We start from the raw sequence: 21,144 nt of genomic DNA on the forward strand, positions 1-21,144 counted from the left end.
TAGTGACTAAGACAAGACTAATTCCAATGTAAAACCCATTAAGACATGGGGTTTGCATTCCAAGAGTCTGGTGATGAAAACCATGGGGTGTTTTCTTTTTTTGGAATGTAGCAGAAATCCCTTTCTCTTACCTGGCTGAGTGGCTTTTAGTCCTTTCACTGCTGTATGGAAACTGAAGATGATGATGCAGAATGAAGGCCCCATGTGCCAGGTGCAAGATAAGAGCTAATCCCTGCTTTGGAAAAAAACATCTACATAAGTAAGGCGGATGCAGCCAAGTCCCATCCCACTTTCTGAATGCAGATCTAAGCACGCGAAGAGCTTAAATGATTCCCCTAGTGGCATGTCCAGACCCTCTATTCCCCTGAGATGCTCTAATACCCCGATCAACCCCTTTCCTATGTTAAAGGGATGGCTATAACCCAAAAGGATTGGCTGGGTCATGAAAACCAACTGTTCAGCCCAAGGGGAGATGTCATTGATAAAATATGAGGGTGTTGTTTTTGCAGTGGGGATCGTGCCTGGGCCGTTAATCACGCCATGTTAGACACGGTGCCTCAGCAGGAACAGTCTCAGCCTTGATCTTGGCCAAGAAATGGGGAAGCCAAGAGCCAGGCTGTCCTCTGCCAGGCTGTCCTCCCATGCTTTGCCATGGGGAGCAGAAGGCACCCAACCTGTGAGCAGCCTGGACTCAGCCCTGGGTTATATTACCTGCAAATGCTCTGGTTTGCATCAGTTCTCATTTACTGCACCACCTCTGCAGAACTCCATCTGCGTGACAATTTGATGGCTTACTGCTTATTAAAGTGTCTCTACTAATTCAAAAAGGATAAATATTTTCCTTCCACCTCTCCTCTGCAGCAGGGTGCCTGGTCTGATCCTTCCTCTGCTATCTCTGGGGTTGCCAAAAGGCTGCTTCTCCCCCAGCCCACAGGGAGGGGAGTCAGACCTGTGTTTATGGAGGCAGCGCGCTGCTCTGGCTGGCGCAGCAATTTGTTGCGTTCAGAAACTATTTTAATAACCACGAATGACTAAGCACGTTGTTTGGGATTGGTGACTCCTTTTTCCGCTCTTTCTTTGATCTATTTATTTTTAGGCTCCATTGGGAGGGGAAAAGGAGTAGAGACTGAAAGCCAGAAGACAGGAGAGAGAAACCCAGGGAAAGTGGGACGATGGGATCCACCTTTCCAAGCTGCTGCCCACCTCAGTGCTTGTGAGGCTTGGCAATTGATTGACTACTTTCCAGGGTAGAACAGGAGTGAGCACTGAGGTGCCTGTGGTCTTTCTCTGTTGAGAGAAGGAGGGTTGAGTCCTGCTGATGGCCTTCCAGGAGGCTGGAGCAGGATTTGAGGTGGAAGTCTCAGTTCTGACAGTATGTCTTACAGTACTCCATTGTGCTGTAGCATATGCATCTCCAGCATGGGTACGAAATTGTTCTGGGGTAGGAGATACCTTCCTGTTGTGTAGTCCTCAAAGTAGAGGGTGCTCTCTCTCACATGCACATGACTTTTAAAAACCCACATAAAATTGGAGTATACAAATAATGCATAATTTTTTATTGTTTTTATTACTCTTACCATAGAACTGGGATTAGGTTGAGAGGGACCTCAAAGCACAATTTAAGTTCCACCCCCCCTCCCTCTGGGAACAGGATTGCCACTCACTGGATCAGGTTACCTGGGGCCTCTTCCAACCCAGTCTTTAAACCCCTCTTCATGTCAGCATGTGCCCTCCCCTGTTGGGGCTATGCTTCCAGCACCACCCTGCTGCCTCCTCCACATCCTCTCCAATTTCCTTCTTGCTACTCATCCTCTCTCCTTTGCTGACGTTCGGAAGAGAGCAGTACACAACTTCTGCAAGATAAACAAACAACAGGCTCATCCTGGGCTGATGTAAACCTGTTGTTTGCGAGTGGAGGAGCCAATGACATGCGAGAACATGAGATACAGGTGGGGCTGTGCCCCATCCAGGCTGGTACCTGTCCCCAGCACCATGAGATGCCTCAGAGGAAAGCCATGAAGGGAATTTGGGATTCAGGAAGCCTTTTGTCTCATCCCTCTGGTAGACACTGGTAGTTACCCATGCCGATGCTGTTGTGTCTCTTAGCCACCTGGTTTGATCTTTGATGTTCCCTGCAGGCTTGGTTGCACCAAATAAACCTGTTGGCCCCTTGTATTTCCCCTTCATTTTTTGCCTTATTTCCCATTGACTATTAAAGACATTGTTCTTCTATGGGACCGTGTGGTTCCCTGATGATCATTTTTCGCTGTGCAGAAGATTTGAGTTTTCACTCTGGGGCTCTGAATGTTTAGCCAATGCCCAGGACCTTGTAATTTGAGAATTAATGGCACAATCAGAAATTTCGTGCTACCCTGCTTGTTTACAGGGCCTACATCCAGGATCAAAGCCAGGACTGCCTGTTGTGTTGGCTTTCTAGTTGGTTCCAATACACACAGTAGCACTGTGGAATTTAGGACCTCCCCAGCCCACCAAGCCACGGGGCAGTGGCATATCCTAGGGTGGGCAGCAACCTGCCTGCAAAAGGTTGCATTGCTGCTCCTGGAGGAGGAATGCTCTGCAAGGTTGCAGGCTGCAAAAAGCTGCTCGAGTCAGTCGTTGTTCCTTAACTCAGCATGTTGTGGGCAGGCGTAAAGCACTTAGTGAGGATTTCCCTTCCCCTGCAGGTAATGCCTGCATAAGCTTTTATTTTACCCAACTCTTCACAAGCCTTAGTGGCTCATCTGCAGGATTTCTCTGAGCTTTCTCTGCTGCCCTTCTGCAGCTGCCATCACAAAGCCACCTGCGCCGGGCTGGCCTGCAGGGTGACATGGTATGTCCTCCTGAGTGACCTGCCTGTCCCTGCCGCTCTCTGCCACCGCAGCACTCAGATTTGGGTTCCCACACAGCCCTTGTGGCACTTGGAGGCCCTTTTTGTAATCCTGTGCTAGTGACCACGGCCAGGTCCTCCTGGCCTCATCTGTCCTTTGTGGCATCCCTACTGCCCACTCTAGAGCAGCCACACACCTTGTACCCATACCATGAGCTCTGCTACTATCACTATCACTTTTCCATCCACCCAAGGGCACAAATGGCACCCCATGATTTCCACCTCACCCCATGATTTCCTGCCACATCCGTGGGAATAAAGTACCATGGTCCCTGTGGGTGATGCTGGGGCTGGGGGAACCAGCTGACTGCTCCTGCCGGGCTGCTCCTCATTCCAGGAGGCACGAGAAGAGCAGTGGGGCCGAGCCCTCCCTCAAGAAGCACACTCGGGGTGCTGCCCACCTCCGAAGTATGCCCCCCCCACCGACGCTGCCCCCCCCCAATCCCCAGCTCCAGCGGCGAGGAAGAGGCAGTGCTGAGCCGGATATGCTGCGGCTCCCGCAGCCCTCCCTGTAGTGTCCCCGCCGCTCCTCCCGATGCCTTCCGAGGAGACGGATGGACGGACGGACGGGCAGCGAGAGGTGCACCGCTTTCCTAATGGCACGGCTACGGAGGGGGGCGAGGGAGGGGGAGGCAGCCTCTTCCCACCCCCTTCCATATCCCCTGTCCTCATCCCCTTCCTCCTCCTCCTCCTCTTCCTCCTCCTCTCCGGCCACGATATTCACCAAAAGGGAAGGGGGAGCTGCTGGCAGGTGGAAGGGATGGGGGAATGCAGCCCCGGCAGGAATCCCGCAGAGGGGAGGGCTCGGCGAAATAATAACAATAATAACGATAATGACAGCAATGATAACAAAACCACGCCGGGAGCGAAAGGGGGGGAGCGGAGAGGACGCGGCGCTGTGCCGCACTGAGCCGCCTCCCGCACTGCTCGGCACAGCCCGATCGCGGCCCCCGCGCTCCCCATCCCGGGATGGGACGGACGGAACAAGGCCCGGACAGACCGACAGCCAGAGGGACAGCCGGAGGGACGGACGGACGGAGGACTGCGGGCGGGGGCAGCGCGGTGGTCTGGCAACTCTCCCCGCAGCGCTCCCCCTCCACCCCGCCCCGCTCTTCCCAAGTGCTTTTTGCGCTTTGATGTGTTGCTTTCTCCTCGCGTCGCCCCGTGATCCCCCCCCTCGCCCCGCTATCCCCACCCGAGATGCGGCCCCGTGTCCCCCTGCGCTGCCCTCCCCTTCCTCCGATCCCCCCCCTCCTTCCCTCCGCTGCCCTCTCCTCCGCTCCTCTCCCCGCTCTCTCCTCCGCCTCCCGCTCCCTCAGTCTCTCTCCTGCCTCCCCCCCACCTCTCCCCTTTCTTTTTCCCCCCTTTTCTTATCTCCCCCCCCTCCATCCCCATTTCTCACTTCGCCAGGGCAGAGCGCGGTGACGCCGCCGCTGCCGCCACCACGGAGAGGACGCAGGACCCTCCCTTGGGCCCCCCGTGCCCTTTCGACGGGGCGGCCTGGGCCCCCCGACCCCCGCCGGGCCCCCAGCAGGGCTGCTTCGCATGCATCGCCAAGCCCCCGGCCCTCCGGCACTCCTCGCCCGTCCTCTCGCCCTCCTCTGCCGCTCAGCTGATGGAGAGCAAGGGCTGCAAAGGGGACAGCCTGCGGCCGGCGGGCCCGTGCAAGCACTCGGTGGAGAAGAAGACCATGACCAACCCCACCACCGTCATCGAGATCTACCCCGACACCAGCGAAGTGAATGACTACTATCTCTGGTCCATCTTCAACTTCGTATACCTCAACTTCTGCTGCCTCGGCTTCATCGCTTTGGCCTATTCTCTGAAAGTGAGTGCTGAGCGCCAGGGGGAGCGCGATGGGGCTGGGGGTAACACATCCGTGCCATCGAAGCAGGAGGTTGCATCGCCGGCTGTGGGGATGGGGATGGAGACAGGGAGGTGGTGACGTGGTTTGAAGCTGAAGGTGTTGTTTGGTGGAGAAAGGGCAATTGGACCAAATGCGCCTTCCCAATGGCACATACCACATGGGCATCCTGCACTCTGGCACTCGATCACTTCTTTGGGGCAGGCAGGGACCTGGTAGGATGAGATGCAGCAGCACTGCACTGTGGGGCAGGAGCCGTAGGTGCTGTCAGGAAGCACTGTTGGTCAAGTCGTAGTAGGAGAGGTTGCCAGCACAGGGTAATGCTGCCTCTTTGCTTCTTGTCTTATCTCCTACTAAAATCCCCAAAAGATGAAAGCTGTGAGGGGAGCAGCCTGGCTGGGATGTGAGATTCAGCACCAGAGCACCCAGGAGCATCTCAGGAGCTGCCACAGGAAAGGGCCCTGGGCTGCCCTTCCCTTCCTAGAGATGATCCAAACACACCCACAGAGAGCCCACGGCTGTGGGGCAGCCCTGTGTGGGTCATGCTCTGGGGACAGGCAGCCGGCTGACGTGCATTGGCAGCAGCATTTAGCGGGAGGCCAGCATGCAGCCCAGCTTCGTCATAGAAACAGATCAATGAACACCAGGCAGCACTGGGCAGGGAGTGCTGGGCAGCCCTGGGCTCAGCCTGCACCAGTCCCCCGCCTCAGTTTCTCTTCTCTGAGGTTGGGGTTGTCCCTGTGCAGGAAGAATAGAGAGTTAAGGTTTTTCATCTTCAGTGCACCACATAGCTACACCAGGTCTCCTTGTGGTCCCTGTGCTGCAGGCAGCAGTGGGGTCGGGACCTGCCTGAGCCATCCTGTGAACCAGGGGGTAGGAGAGATTCCCTGGAGGTCTGTGATAGCCGTGGCTCCTTGTCTGAGGGGAAAACACAGCCCTTGGAAACAAATTAGCATGGGGCAGATAGGCTGGTGGGTGCTGCCCAAGACTGGGCTGGGTGCTGAGACAGAAAGAGGGACAGAACAGGGTCACTATAACAATGGCAGCATTAGGTCTAGGCTGAGAGGAGCATTGGGACACTTTGTGCCCTGAGCCCACAGGTGTCTCTGCAGGCACCCCAGCATATGGTAGCACTTCCAGCAGCTTCAGCATGCTCTGACAGTGGGTGCACAACTCAGTACTGAGCTGGTGTGGGGCCTCTGCGTGCCTTTGCTGCTACCTGGGACCTGCCTGTGGTCCTTGAAAAAGATGCCAAAGCAGCTCACCAAGGTATTTAAGCTCTTACACAAAGAGATGTATGAAGTCGGGTAGAACAAATGCAATGCTATCCCAGCCAGGCTCTCCATGTGACCCATAAGGAGCTCTGGGTGATACCATGCTGCACACCTCTCTGTTTCCCCTATAGTGGGACAGGTGCTTGGCAGCCGTGGCTCTCAGATTATATCCCTCAGGGCTGTTTCTGCACCTCAAGGTCAGTGCGGTGGAGAAGGAGTGTTGTGCCAACTCAGAGCTGTGTGCACTGGACTGGGGCAGAGGAGATGAATGGCAGCACCAAGGGAGATGAAGCCCTTTGGTCAGCTCCCTGCAGGCTTAGGGCCACTCCAGCACTCTGGGTTCCTTCCCTTTGATCAGAAGGCACTGCTGCAGCTCTCCTGCATTGTGGCTGCCCCTCTTCCTAACTCCCAGCAGCATTGGAGCACGGTGTCAGGAGCTCCTGCTCTGGAGCTCTATCTCTAGAGAGCACCAGGGGAAACCAACAGCTCTCTGGGCACCAATTAGGCAACGAGGCAGGAGCTGGGATAAGCTCCACTGCAGGAGCTGTGCTTGGACTGCACTGACATCAAGGCAGCAAGGCTCTCCAGTGGCATTTGGAACCCATCCGGCAACCCGCGTGGCTGCTCTTAGAGCTTTGCTGCCAGCAAGGCGTGAGGCACACGGTGATACGATGGCTGGATTTGCTCCCAGCTGATCTGCGGAGCAAATAAACCACAGGATTCGCTCCAGAGCAAAAAGCTCCTTACGAGCAGGGAAGCAGAGCGCTGTGCGGGAAATGGGTTTACAGCCAAACCAGCCTCTTCCCAAAGCGTGCCTCCACCAGCTGCAGGCTGAATACCGAGAGCAGGCTGCCTTCAGCATGGCCTCATTAGAGTCGTTATCAGCAAACCATTTGTCTCCTTGGGAAAGCTGACACAGCACTGGTACCCACCCGCAAGCGTCTGCTCCTGAGTGAGAGCTGTGCCTGAAAGCTGAGATGGGAAGTGGGAAAGGAATGGGAAGGGTGAGGATGGAACGAGGAGACAGCATGTAGCATTGGTGGAAGAGGAATGGAGGGAGGTGAATGTGTGATGGGGCTGAAGGAGGGGAAGGGAGTTGCCTTGAATGGGGTGGATCTCCAGCACAGCCCTCGAAGTGCTTTGGGGAAACTCCCCAGTCAGCAGATGTGGGATAACCACCCTCACCTTTCAGCTATCTCCATGGGAAGAAAGGCCAGGATCCCAGGATAACTTCAGGCAAGGTGGGGAGGATCAAAGTGAAGATGATAAGAAAAGTGTCTGGGACTGAGACAGCACCTGATCCGGGGTCAGGGTGTTTATATGGACCTGGGGACCTGTCCTCACTTTGGGAAGGAAGGAGACAGCTTCCAGGCTCAGACCGCAAGCAGACTGGAGCAGGAAACACCTTTTCATTATGCTTGTGTGCCGCAGGGACTCTGTCATTCACCTGGAACTCACAGGCAACGTAAATGATAGTGGCCAATATGGGATATTTGCATAAGGATGACAGCTGAAGTCATAAGGTGTGTGGGAAAATAATAAGGGAGGAGAGGAAAGGACTACGCCGAAGGGCTTGGTGAGAATGAGAGATGCATGCAACCAAGGAGGCTGGGGGCAAAGCTAAGGGCAAGAGAAAAGATGTGGGCTGCAGGTGATAGAGAACATGGGGAGAGCACCACTTCCTGTAGGGTCTGCAGGAGCAGGTGGATGGGAAAAGAAGAAACCAGGGGCCCACCAGGAGGGGGAAGGAGCCTAAAGCAAGGTTAAATCAGGGGCATTGCCATGAAGGGAAGGGAAAGGGAGATGGAGGGGCCAGGGAGAAGGTAAGATGCTGAGAGATGGTGTGTAGCATGGGAAAGAATGAAAGGTGGGAGCACTAGGAGCAAGCTAGGAGAGAGTTCCAGGGAAGGGAGGAGCAGAAGGTGAGGAGGCGGGGAGATCTCAGGGCAGGAATACCAGGTCCCACAAGGGCACAGCAAGCAGAAGAGTGCAGAGCCCAGAGCACCAGCCCCACTGGTCTGCATGGGTCAGGATCCTCACCATGAAGTCACCATTCCTGGAGGTGTTCAAGAGCTGTGTGGATGTAGCACTGAGGGATGTGGCTCAGTGGGCATGGTGGGGATGGGCTGAGGGTTGGACTTGGTGGTCTTTTCCAACCTGAATGATTCTGTGACTGTATGAAGAGGAGGATGCCTTGGGGCTGCCCTTCACTTCAAGGTGCCCACTCCAGCAAACTGGAGCTTCGCATCTCTCCAGGCTTTTGGGAGGATGCAAAACCCACAGAACAATTCCTGAGGTGACCCATCCTGGGCACAGAGCTGCCACAAAGGGCAGCAGGATTGCCACCTTCCCTGAGGTCACATCCCATCCAGGCAGGCTACTAAGTCAAGCATAGTGTGTGATGGCCACAGCATGGTATTGAACTGGGACTCCCCTGGCATCCACTCAGTGCCAAGACATAGAGAAAAGGCTTCTGCCAATGCCTGACTGCTGTACAGGTCCTTGTGCACTCGGCTGGCCCCGCTGCTGCTGGCTGTGCTCAGAGCCCTGCAGGAAGGGCAGCACATTGGTGTGAAGCTGCATGGCCCAGAAGGACAGAGGGGTCCAGCAGCCTGTCGCTGTGCTGGGCAAGTGGCATCAAGCTTTCAGGAGAGCACTGCAGGAGGAAGAGAGAAAAAAAAAGTGGCTGAGACGTGGGCTGAATGCGGCACAGGATGTTTGCAGAAAGCTCCTAGTCGATAAGAGGTTTTTTATGTTTCTAGGAGGACTCTGAGGCTGCTGCAGGATTTCACAGCCTGCCACCGACACCTAGCGTTCAGCCAGCAGCACCTTGCTCGTGATAGCAAGCACGGGGGGTGAGCGGGAGCGCAGCTCCAGAGCCCTCTGGCACTGAGCGAGCAGCACCGCACACGCTGCAACCATCCCGAGGGTGCTGCCAACACGATGTGGGAAATTGGGCAAAATTCTCTGGTGCCACGTTCTCTGTGCTCCGGGTGCTGAGTGCCATATGCGAGAGGTCTGGCGACGGGGATGTGGCCGTGCTGGAAAGGAATGGAGCGCATTCCAGGGGTGAGCATCGCCATCCCTGCCTTGTGATGCCACCTGTTGTCTGGCGATGCCATCCAGGGCTTGGCGAGGCCGTCTATCATCTAGCGATGCCATCCGCTGCCTGGCAGTGCCACCTGCTGCCTGCTCATGTCATCGCTACTCCTGGCAGCCTGGAGGAGGTGGGGACGAGCAGGTGACATGGACGCAGCAAATCCATGGTTGTCCTAGCCTGTAGGATAACAAGGACAGCACCCGTGCTGTAAGGTTCATAGAATGGTTTGAGTTGGAAGGGACCCTTAAAAGCCATCTGGTCCAACTCCCCTGCAGTGAACGGGGAAACCTACAACTCAGTCAGGAGCTCAGAGCCCTGTCCAGCCTGACCTTGAATGATTCTAAGGATGGGGCATTGCACCTCTTGGGCAACCTATTCCAAGCTGGGAAGTGCCCTATGGTACCTTGCTCCAGCTGGTGCAAACCCCAGAGCTGCCAGGATGTCATGGCATGACGGGAGAGTCCATCAGCACCCAGATCTCTCCGGGGATGCATTATTACTTTTATTACATCATTTTATTACATAGTATCGCAGCACATCTCCCAGTTAATTTTGTTTTTCTGCCTCAGGTCCGGGATAAGAAACTCCTCAATGACTTAAATGGTGCAGTGGAAGATGCCAAGACAGCCCGGCTTTTTAACATCACCAGCTCAGCCCTTGCCACCTTCTGTATCATCCTCATCTTCATCTTCCTGCGGTACCCCCTCACTGATTACTAGCAGGAGGCCAACAGCAGCGCTGCCGCCAAGATGCCTCTATGCCAGAAGTGTCTGCAGTTGTTTCCTGTAGCAAGGACACGAGAGTAAAACAACCCCATCGTGATGGCAAAAAAAAGTGAAAAATAAAAAATAAAAATAAAAAAAAAGAATAATAAGAATAATTTAAAAAAAAAATCAAAAAAGTAAATACAAAAATAAAAAATAAATGAGTTTATCAGCCCGGGCAAGCGTACTCTTCCTGCTCGTAAACAGTATGTGGACTGCTGTAGGAAAGGGTTTCACTTTTGCAATTGTGTAGGAAGGAAAAGACACCAAGAAGATCTTACTTCATGGCAAACGGAGCTGTGTAATGTGAGTGTGCAAAGCTGAGAGCTAAATGTGTGGCCAGATGCATGGCCATAGAGGCCTTTGGGCTACAAGACAGGGCTGGGAGGAAGGCGGCATGCCCAAGGTCAATGGAATGGCCAAGGCTCAGAGCATATCAGATGCTTTCAAACTGCCCACTGCCCCACAGCGTTCTGTTGTTTTCCTTCCGTGATGCAGTTCTACTGAATTTAATTCATGTGTTGAGATAACCATCCCGGAGGGCTGAGTGTTAGGCTGTTGGTGTCAGAGAGCCCCAATGCCTCCAGGTCAACCCCAGCGCATTAAGGGGCAAATTTCTCCTTGGGATCACCCAGCAGTGTTGAGGACAAAGGCATCTCCGGAGAACTCCATGTGCTCTGTGAACCAAGTGCTACTGTATTTCTGTAACACGGTTAATAAAGATACCTCTGATATCTGCTGCTGCTGGGTCAATTATCGTAGCATCATCGAATCATTAAAGGATGGAAAAGACCTCTAAGATCACCAAGGTCCACTCACAACCCATCCCCACCATGCCCACTGGCCATGTCCCTCAGTGCCACATCTCCACTGTTCTTGAACACCCCTGTTGCTCTGGTTGGTCTCCCCTCTTTTTGCACAAAGACAGAAAGGATGGACGACGCTGCATGCTAGGGAAGGGACAGGATGAATCATCCACATTCGATGTGCCGCTTAAAAAAACACATCGTATTTCTTGAGTTTTTAAGATGAGAGAGCTGAGGGGAAGCTACATATCCCTGAGCCTTTGGGATATGCCAGTCTCCGGGGATGGCTGAAGAGATAGGGCAAAGAAGCAGAGAATCGCAGCTCACTGGCAAGAGACAATGCCTGCGTCCCCAGCGGCTGCTTAAGGGAGTGTCAGGCAGGGATGAGGGATGCAGGAGGACGTGTGCCAGGTTGGAGAGCCAGGACTGCTCTGACCCCTGCAATGCTCAATCGGCGTCGGGCAGAGCCAAGGCAGCCGGGAGGCAGGCTCCCCCCACCTGTGGTACAAGAATGAAGAGCTGTAGACTGAACCTTTGGCTCTCCAGGCTGCACGAAACGTCAGCTCTGTGCCATCAGCCCCAGGTCATAGCATGAACAAATGGTCAGACCTGGGATAAAATACAGCTCCCTGACCTCTTTTCTAATTGCATATGCTGCAGCTGTCTCATCTTCAGGTGTAAAATGAGCTCCTCAGCACATGGCAATGCCTGCTCTGTTTCTCTTCCCTTCACTGAGACTTTTCCAGCCTTGTCGCACCAGGAGGAGGCATACACTCCAGAGGAGGAATGTGGGACGAGGTGATGAAGAATGTCAGCAGCAGGACAGTGCCCTCAGGGACACCAGTGCTGCCCGGAGCTCCCCTGCACTTCATCTATGGGCAAAGTGATGGGCCTTTGTCTTGACCTCTTAAAGTCCAACAAGGAGAAGGGCAGAGTCCTTGAGCTTTGCCCTGGTGATCACCTCACAGGTGGCTTTCTGTGTGGAGAGCCCCAGCTTGGCATGCAGGAGCAAGGTTGCTCAGATAAAGGCAGAGCTGAAACAAAGCTGACTGCAACCCAGAGCCATCCCTCCTGCCTCTAACAAGTGTGACAAATGAGTGCCACCTTCTCTTCCTCCATGGGCTGCCCCAGTCAAGGCAGGGCGGTTGCTGCTGTAATGAACCAGGGGAATATTGCACTGACGCTGCAGCATTTTTCATGCATCACCTGCCAGGCTGGGCTATTATTAGCACCACTGTGCTTATTATTTGCTGCCAAGAACACCCACGTTTGGTGAGGCATCTCCTTGTAAACGCTGCAGCAGGGCCGAGGTGCACCAAAACCTGCAGAGGGATTGATCACCCCTTCTTTGTTTCAGCTCAGAGGGAACACGGGAATGAAAAGCAGCAGCCAAATATCACTGTGATTTCTTTTTTCAGTGGTGTGGGAACATTCTGGAGAGGGAGAGCTTGCCAAGGCTGCCATCAGCACGGCAGAAGGAAAGATTTGGTGCTGCTGCTCTGCCTTTTCACTTCTGCCACTCGCAGCTCTGCTGGGCTCACTCCAGCTCACACCTTTTCTTGGCTGTGAAGATGCAGCCTCTGTTGCATTCAGCAGCAAAAGCAACAACTGAAGAGAGGGGTGGGAGAGAGGAACCGTCAGATGCCTGAGAAGCCTTTTGAATTCAGGAAGGAAGGATGGTTACATCGTCACGTGATGATTTCACTGCACTCCCCAGCAGCACATCAGGAGACCAAGAGGTGGCTCTGGGCAGTCTCCTGAAGTCTCTCTATGGGACCTCACAGGGAGAAGGGTGCCCTCGTGTGTAAGCATATGCCACACACTTACGCAAGCCCGAGGCTCAGCGCTGCCACCTCCGCATAGAGGCTGCCAAGCCAGTTTGCAGGCAAATCCCAGCTGGGTTGAACTGGTTTGGATTTCCTCCCAGCAGCAACCGTGACCCCGTGGCTCTTCTACGTCAATGAGTTGACTGCAAGAAATAGGGCAGAAGGGAGAGCAGAGCTGGCACCCAGTTTGGGTAATGACGTTCAGCCCGGCTCCAGCATTCTCAGCTTCCCACAGGGTGAGCGAGCAGCCCCTATTTTGCCCGAGTCATTGCTGGAGCCCCGACACCCAAAATCCCTGTGTGTTCCCTCCAGTGCTGCTCCACTGGGCTTTATGAGCTGGAGCTGCCCCTTTGCTCAGTGCCATCAGGTCTCTGTTCAGGGTTAGGGTGCAGCTGGAGTCCTGCAGATGCAGGGGAGCAGCGGGGTGCTGGTGGGTCTTCCTGCTGCTCCAGGCAGGATGGATGCTGCACAGTGGGCCCCACAGTGCCCAGCTCACCATGCAGGAAGGGTGGGAGGCACAGATGGCAGCAGATGCTCTCATCACTGAAACCGATTTCTGCAGCATAGAAAACAAAACAAGAAAACCCTAGCAACTGATGAGCAGCTGAACAAAACTCTGCACGGGGTAGGAAGAAAGAGTCCAGTGCTGAGAGCCCTCAGCCCCGTGCAGAGCTGTCCTCACAGAGCCTCCAGCATCCTGCAGCATGATCGCTCCGTGCCCAGTACAAAGGTCCTGCTCCTCCCATCCCCTGACTTTGACTCATGCTCCGTGCAGAGGGATTTTATTCAGCATGCGTTTTGCTGCTTTTTCCCCTTTATTCCTCAGGCAGAGCTGCAGAGCTATGGCTGCAGCACACAGCCGATAAATGGCACTGTGCAAATCTCCAGCCTCACACTCCCCACAGCGCTGTCTGCCTCCAGCAGCAGAGCACAGGTTGATGCTGAAAGCAGTTCTTTGGGTGTTTAGAACAACAGTGGGTCGGGGGAAAAGCCTCTTGTTGGACTCATTGCTGTGGCAGAAATCTGCTTAGTTTGAGTTTTGTGCTTGGCTTGAGATGGCAATTACGGGTCTTGGAAAACGTTTGAGCAAAAATTACGATGTGTGCAAGCGTACTTTGCATTCAAAACACATTGCTAGGATGCAACCAATCTTCAGGTGTGCTGGAATATGAGAAAAAGACGGGGAAAAAAGAAAAAAAAAACAACCATCCAAACCAGAATGAGGCAAATGGGGCAAATTGTCCCTCAAGAGATTTTTATCCAAAGCAGAGCCCCTCCCGCCAGCAAGGAGCAAGCGGCCACAGCATCGCTGCTCGGCACACAGTGGGGGGGATCCGGTCCCGGCAATGACAACGGCCGCACATCTGGTGCCCGGCAGCGCGGCGCTGCTTTGTTCTGCCACCGCGGCACCATCCCGGCCTTCCCCCATCGCCTCCCCCGCTAACATTGGGTGCTGCCGGGCCCCTGGGGCCGTACGGGACACCGAGCCTTTCTGTCCACCTCCCCTCCTCTCCTCCCATTTGCCGCCTTGGAGATGCTTTGCGGGTCGGATCTGACCCCGGGCCGGGACGGCGGTGTGCCAGAACCGGGTTTGGAGAGAAGCTGCAGAAACGCCTTCCCTTCTAGCACGGCGGAGCGACCCCGGTGTGCAGGGGTTTCCGCACCCATCCGCTTCGCACTGATTCTTGCAGCAGGAGAACCGAGGCTCAGGGCTAACAAACCAGCCTCTGTGATCCCGCGCACCCGGAGAGAAGAGAGCTAATTCCGAACACTCGGCATCCGCACGGGAGGCGGAGAGGTCGACTCCCTCGATTTCATAAGCGCCAACAAAAGCCTAAAGCTCCTAAGCCCTAATCGGCCGCTAAAGCCGGAGCCGCCGCAAGGACAGAACCGCGCAGCGGGGCGCGCCAGGTGGGCCAGGTGGGTCACGTGACTCGCCGAGCCCCGCGGGCAGCAGCGCCCTCTGCCAGAGCCGCGGCTCCGCGCCGCTCCGCGCCCGCGGGGTGACGTCACCCTGCTCTGCGCCTCCCGCGCTGATTGGCTGCGGGTGACGTCAACGCTGTCTTTTTTTTTTTTTTTTTTTTTTTTTTTTTTTTTTTTTAAATCCCTCTCCCCCCCCCCCCCCCTCCTTCTTCTCCTTCCCCCCCCTTCCTCTTCCCCCCCCCCCCCCCCCCCCCGAGGTATGACCTCATCGCCGGCGCATTCCCGGCTCGCGGAGCAGCGCGGAGCAGCGCGGAGCTCGGCCGCTGCGCGGCATGCGGGCCCTGCGGAGAGGCGCGGCCGTCCGCGCCCGCCGCACCGGGTCAGTGTGAGCCGAGCCGGAACGGGCCGGGAGGGGATTGCCTTGCAGGGAGAGGGGCGCGGTGCGGCCGCGTGTGCGGAATGGAGCCGCGGAAGGGCTGGGGGAGGCTCTGTCCTGTTGGAAATACCCGCACCTTGCTTTATTATCCGTAGGGCTTTGGGGTTTAAAGTGCGGGTGGGATCGTTTCGAAGCAAGCGTTAATAAAAAACACTTGCGGGAGGGAGGGTGGGCGCAGGTGGGAGCGGAGCATCCCCGGCCGCGGTGCGGGGCGGTACCTCGGGGTTGCGCGGTGCGGGGCCAAGGGGGGTACGGGAGCCGTGGTGACAGCGCTGTGGTTTTCCGATGCAATCGTTGCGCACCCGGCTGCGAGAGGAGCAGCGCTGGGCTGCGCGGTCCGTACGGCGCTGCGCTGCCGCGGGCTCCGGAGGCGCTGCGGGCGGTGAGCGCGTTGTGCGCCCCGCTCAGTTTGTCCCCTCCGTCCTCCCCTGTACGCGCCGACCGGCCGTCGTCTCCCCCGTTCTCGGACGAGCCTCTGCGTGCGGAACGCCGGTCGGTTTCCCCGAGCTCGGCGATCATTTCCCTTATTGATAAATAAGTTCCTTCTCCTTCCTGCTCTGCCCCCCCACCCCGCACACGCACACCCCTTTCTCCTCCCCCAAAATTAAATTCCTGAGCAACAGCAAAAGCTGATGTCAGTGCCTCTGCTCACATCGGGAAGCTCCGCGCAGGTCGGTGAGGTGCGGGTTGTTACGGGGAGGACGCGCCGCGGTGCGGGTTCCTTGCGGACGTTTGGGTTTTCTAGGCACCTTATTGCGGTGCCACCCGTGGTTCCTAGGCGGGGAGCCCAGCCCTGCCCCGGGCACGAGTGACCAGCCGTGATTTGGAGCATAAAGGCACGGACTCCTTCTAGCAGCCATTGGCAACCTCAGGGAGATGCTGAGCGCTTTGCCCGCAGCCCGGGGCGGCGGTAACCTTGTGGGCAGCTCCAGGAGACCTGCGCTATGCTCACCGCATTGTCTGCACCCGAGCTGTGCTGCGCAGGACTCGGGCACGGTTGCAGCTTTGTGTTGGAAGGTCCGGGTGTGCGATGCTCGTGGGTTTGGGCTCGGCGGCGCTGCGCAGGGCTCTGCAGAAGAGGTTGGTTGGGTTCGGGGCCGCTTCCCGGATTGCCTTTGTGTTTGCTTGTGATGATTCCCAAAGCAAAATGAGCTCTGTGCCAAGAAAACTCTCATACCTATAGCTGGCTGCATTTAGGGCTTCTTGCTAAGATACCTCCAAGGTCTCTGCGGATGTATTCTTGCCAGTTCTGATGCGTGCAGCCGTGCTTTGCCCCAACAGGCTTTGAACCCCCATGGGTTGTTGCCCTTTCCTTAATGCAGATAAGTGGCTGGGGGGACCTGGTACTAGCATTGCAAGGTGGCCGAGCCCTGTAGGAGTGCTGACTGCATGGAGATATGGCAGACACCATGTTTGTGTGCTGGGTGGTTTTGCTGAGGCTGGGCACCTTGCCAAGGAAGCCACCGAGGTGCTGTGTTTGGAGAGCTTGCTGCCTAAAATCCAAGACAGTACAATTATTATTGTCAGAACCCCCCCAGAGCACTGGGTACAGCTCCTCAGAGCATGCATCCTGCAGTGGTTTGGCCCTGCAAACACCTCCCAAAGAACCATCCTGAAGGAGGCTGCGGCTCAGTGGGGTTCTGAAAATGGCTTCTTGCAGCACCTACTTTATCCCTACCCCTTTCCCTGCTCTGGCTGCATTAATCTACATAATCAAAATGAGATATGTTAAAGGTGCCTTCCCCTTCTGTGTGGCTCTGCTGCCCTTAGGTGCGCCTGCTCATGGGATCAGAGGTTGGTCCTTGCTATGCAGTGTGATTGGAGCTGCGATCTGCAGCCTTGGCTGCACTCAGGTGCAGAGCGCATTCACGGTATCTGGGATGGGAGCAGGAAAAGGAGGTGTTCCATATTTGGCAGCCTTGATTTATGATCTGAGTTTGTAGGACACTGCCGTCATCCTGAAACAACCCAGCAAAGCAAATCTGCTGGGGAGCGTGGTGATAAAGAAAGCAGCGTGCAGGTGCTGGCTCCTGGGAGGACAGCAGGAAAGCTGAGCTGGGACATGTAGGTGGTTCTGCCCTCCGCTCTGCGTTCTGTGGCAGAGTTTAGGAGAACTGTCCGCAGAACCCTCAGAGCTGAGGGGTTCCTGCTCTCACCCCACTCTTCTCCACACTGCTCTGCAGAGGTGCTCCGCAGCCCTGTGATGCCGTCATCCCACGGGGAACACTTGAGAGTGCTCCTCTGCATCTCGATGCCCTCTGGGTTTTAAAACCTGTTTTTCAAGCTTTCAATTTCTCCTCTGCAGGTACACCTGTCCTGCCTAGCGCAGGGTGGGAAAGGAGGCACCTGATGAGATTACATACAGGTGTGGGGAAGGGAGGCGAGTGGCCTGGGATCACTCATCAGATAAGGAGCTAAATGAGTGCTTGCAATTTTCTCAAGCTTGCTTGCAGAAACCTGCGCATGCGTCACAAGCAAGGTTAGAGCACAGCGAGGGAGTGGAAAGGCTGCAAAAATGGTGTCACAGGCTGTCCTTAAAGTCAGGCAGAGCTCATGGTGTGATGGTAGCATGTGTGTTGTGCCTGGCTGTGAGCTGCTGGCTTTGCCTTCCCTTCTGATGGCGGTGGGACGGAATGTAGCATGCGGCTGTGTCACGTCCCTTGGGAATGATGCTCAGTGCCCTGCTGAGGGAGATGTGGCACTTAGGGATGTGGCTCAGTGGGCATGGTGGTGATGGCTCAGTGGCTGGATTTGATGATCTCAGATTTTTTTTTTTTAATAACCTTAATGATTTTATGGTTCTATGAATTGAGCTCTGGTCACACGTGAGCACCTCGGTGACTCCATCTCCTCTTTATCAATGAAGTCATGGAAAAGCAAACGAGCTCTTATCTCTTCCAAGAACCGATCGTAGGCTTCCTACCCCAACCCTTGGGTCAGTGCCATCAGTGAGGCTCCTTTTGTTCTCAAGCCTTTCTGTTTTGAGCAGAAAGAGGAGAAGCCCCTATTGTAGGGTAAAGCAGAGCTTTACTGGGGCCCTGCTCCATAGGAGTGCTATTTGATTCATCCTCTGAGAGCCTTTGAGACCCTACTAGACCAGGGAGCCTGGACAGGTGTGCAGCAGGTGGTCCTTTGCTTTGCGTACAGCTTCTGTGTGTTATAGTGCTGCTCAGGACGTCTAGTTTTCAAAAGTGAAGTGTGGTGTCTGATGCTCCTGAAAGTAGGTGCAATTGGGATTGGAGGAGATTCCAGTCTGCACTGTACAAAGGTGAAATAAGCAATGCGCTTTGATCTGGGGTTAGAGACCTTTCCTTGATTCCATCTTTTCTTCCCATTCTTCTTATGCCTATTTCCTTGTTTGTTGTGCATGGAAAGTCCAACCCGAAGTGTGTGCATGACTTGTCTGCCTTTGTTGTACCTTATTTATTTTCAGTCAAACCTTCAGGTTTCTTGGGGCAGAGACCTTGTGTTCAGGCTTTTCTTTCGAGGGTCTTGGGATGCACTCTTGCAGTTGACAGAGGGGTGAATTCTGGGAAGCCCCATTTCTGAGCCTGCTGACAACTGGGAATGGGTCTTTTGGTGACCAGGACAAGGCAACCTGATCTGTTGTTGGAGCTGGCCCTGTGTTGGGGGAGTGGTTGGCCAGGTGAGTTGTTGAGGTCCCTTCCTTCCAACCCATATTAATTACACTGTGACTCTTCCATACCTGCCTGCCATTATGATTTTCCCTGGCTGTTGTAAAAATGGAGTGGGCTTTGGTGCTGACAGCTCCTGCTGCTGTCCCTGGAGGAGTGCTGGGAAGATGATCCTGTGGGACAAGATGTGATGCTTGGAATTGTTCTGTGGGGTGTCAGGGGGACAAACTGCCTCTGCACACTGGATAGAGCTGACTGCTGGGAGGGGGTGGGAGGGGGGAGGGGGGGAAATCTCAAATCTCTGACTGGGCAAAACCTCCCTAGACACATCCTCATGTAAAGCAATTGCTTTTTACCATTAAAAATAGATCGGTGAATTCTCTGCTTGCCTGCTGAATGCTGATGCCTGTAATTCTTTGTCATCCTCGCAATCTCCTCTGCTTTGAGCTTGGCTGCCTCTTTGTCTGGCACCTGAGCAGGGTTCATTCAGCAGTAACAGATCCAGAGATAAGTGTGAGCTCTCGTGTAGTCTCCCAGGGCTGGAAGAAAGGTGAGGAGACCTGATCTGATGCCATTTAGCTGCTTGGCCTGCAACCCTAAAGGAGCATGGCTTGGTGCATTTGTGGATGCTTAATGGTCAATACCAGTGATGAGTTAGACCTTTTGATATGGAAGCTGGCTAGAGGGTGTGGAAGCTCTGTGTATGTCATGATATATCACTCACATTTGGAACCGGCTGCCCAGGGAGGCGGTGGAGTCACCATACTTGGAAGTGTTCAAGAACGGGATAGATGTGGCACTGAGGGACAGATCAATGGGCATGGTGGGGATGGGCTGGTGGTTGGACTAGATGATCTTAGTTGTCTTTTCCAGCCTGAGTGAGTCTATGATTCAGTGTATGGATAGAGGAAGAGCTGCCAAATGCTTTGATCCTCCCCCCCTCAAGTCACCTCAAGACTGACCTGATGAAACCACCTGGCAATGAATCATATTAGGGAGGAGAGAAGGAGAGAGTAGGGTAAATATGCTAGTGTGGGCTTTGCCTGTCTTATGTGCTTTTCCTAGATAAAGAAAATCCTTTGAAACTCATTGTTGGTGCTTTCTTATTGTGGCTGAGAAAAGAGGTAGAGCCCTGGCTGACATTCATCCCAAGTCTGTGTGCAATTTAGCTATTGTGTGCATGAAGGAAGGTTAACAAGCCTTGAACCAGGTTCAAAAAGCCTTGAAAAGTGCAAGAAACAACCTTGACGAATATGCCTTTCCATGGAAAATCAGCTCCCTTTCATTTGAGTTGAATTCTGGGTCTCCTAAGAAGAGCCTGAGTTTTGATGAGCTTAGGGTGGCATCGCTGGGCATTAGCCTACACAGGCTGGAAAACTGTGATAGAACATACATCTGTACCTCAGCTTACACTGGTTGAGATCAGAAACTGTGTAAAAGATGCCAGAAGAAAGAAAATCCTGTTATTGTTCTTCAGTGAGTCTGGAAGCCCTGGTGGCCGTTTCTGTACAGGGACATGTGGCACAGGGCAGATGCCAGCAGGTTTGCTGAGTGCTTGCTTCACCTTCTATGCTTCCACCTTTTACCTCACCAATAGCTGTCTCAGATTTATTTCATCCTGTCACTGTCCTTATGAAGTGAAATGGGGATGCTTTTATCTACCTCAGAGTACCACAGCTCAGCCCAGTGCTTTCTTTTCCTTAGCATGTAGGTATCATGGGAAAATAGTCTGCAGGTCCTGGACACCCTTTCTTCAGGAGACAAAAATTGCACCCAGCAGGTATTTATGGTATTTGGTTTCTTAGGACAAGAGATCAGGACCAGCCCTGTGAAGTATCTAACTGCATACCTTTCTGGTCTGCCTCTGCCTGGGCTTACAGCAAAAAGGCAGATGAAATGTTGGAGATCCCAAGATGAGCCCATGGGATGGAAATGAAATAGCTTTGGTATTAGAAAGCAGCATGCATGGGAGCTCCATCTGCAGCATGGGCAAAGGCAGAGATTAAATGGCTGACTGGTCATGGATAACCTTTGGTCTTGTGTTTTGTAGGCTTTAAAGGAAAGCCTGTGTTCATACTACAGGAGAAAGCCATATAAGTCATCTTAAAAGTACAAGTCTAAGAAGAGGAGATAGTGGCATTGTCATCTAGACTACAGCAGTATAGCCTGCTATTTTTCCCTGTTGGCTTTCCCTGCCTTGCAGTACTCCAGAAATAATTTTGGAAGGAACCAGATCACGACCATTATACACTGATGTGGGCAGGCTGGGAGGTGATTGCATTTGCAGCTACAACCCACCAAGCATTGCTGGCACAAGCCATGTTCTGGACCACTCATGGTGGGCACAGCTGGAATGCAAGCTCCTTCTTCTCAGCATCATCCTCCAGCGATGATGCCTCCCTCCACCATCCTCTGGTGATGGAGGCTGCCTCTTCCCAAAGCCCTGTCTGCATTGAGGGTTGGGAGGGGGCTCTTGTCTTGGAAAGAAGGCACTTACCACTTGTGGGAAGTGGTGAATGGGGAAGTGAGGTGAGCGTCAATGGGGCTGTGTGAGGCTTCTCTGTCTTGGGAAAGCCTCTGTGAGTCCCGGAGGGTGAGAACAGAGCGGTGGTTGCAGAGGGACAGCACA

The 21,144-nt window shown here is 54.3% G+C and overlaps 2 protein-coding genes across 5 annotated transcripts in view; both read left to right on the plus strand.

Annotated features, from left to right (window-relative positions):
- Window positions 1-3,348: 3,348 nt before the first annotated feature.
- On the plus strand, window positions 3,349-10,006 carry IFITM10 (interferon induced transmembrane protein 10). Of its 2 annotated transcripts, XM_052693611.1 has the most exons (4): window positions 3,375-3,467; window positions 3,824-3,952; window positions 4,298-4,715; window positions 9,695-10,006. In XM_052693611.1, the coding sequence occupies exons 1-4, from the start codon at window positions 3,442-3,444 to the stop codon at window positions 9,842-9,844; spliced, it is 723 nt and encodes a 240-aa protein (XP_052549571.1). In that variant the 5' UTR covers window positions 3,375-3,441; the 3' UTR covers window positions 9,845-10,006. The 2 variants fall into 2 exon arrangements, with proteins under 2 accessions (XP_052549572.1, XP_052549571.1); XM_052693612.1 differs by lacking the exon at window positions 3,824-3,952 and having other exon boundaries at window positions 3,349-3,467.
- A 4,698-nt stretch (window positions 10,007-14,704) lies between these two features.
- The window catches only part of DUSP8 (dual specificity phosphatase 8), a 33,197-nt gene continuing 26,757 nt past the window's right edge, over window positions 14,705-21,144 (plus strand). The window contains exon 1 of one of the 3 annotated variants that reach the window (XM_052693608.1): window positions 14,705-14,823. The gene's annotated coding sequence lies outside the window, so the exon portion shown is untranslated. Of the gene's footprint in view, window positions 14,824-15,307; window positions 15,552-15,604; window positions 18,527-21,144 lie in introns of those variants that run through there. The other 2 variants (XM_052693609.1, XM_052693607.1) reach the window with 2 other exon arrangements.

This window comes from Tympanuchus pallidicinctus, unplaced genomic scaffold (assembly GCF_026119805.1).
Source record: "Tympanuchus pallidicinctus isolate F22 unplaced genomic scaffold, pur_lepc_1.0 scaffold3, whole genome shotgun sequence".
Classification (NCBI taxonomy): domain Eukaryota; kingdom Metazoa; phylum Chordata; class Aves; order Galliformes; family Phasianidae; genus Tympanuchus; species Tympanuchus pallidicinctus.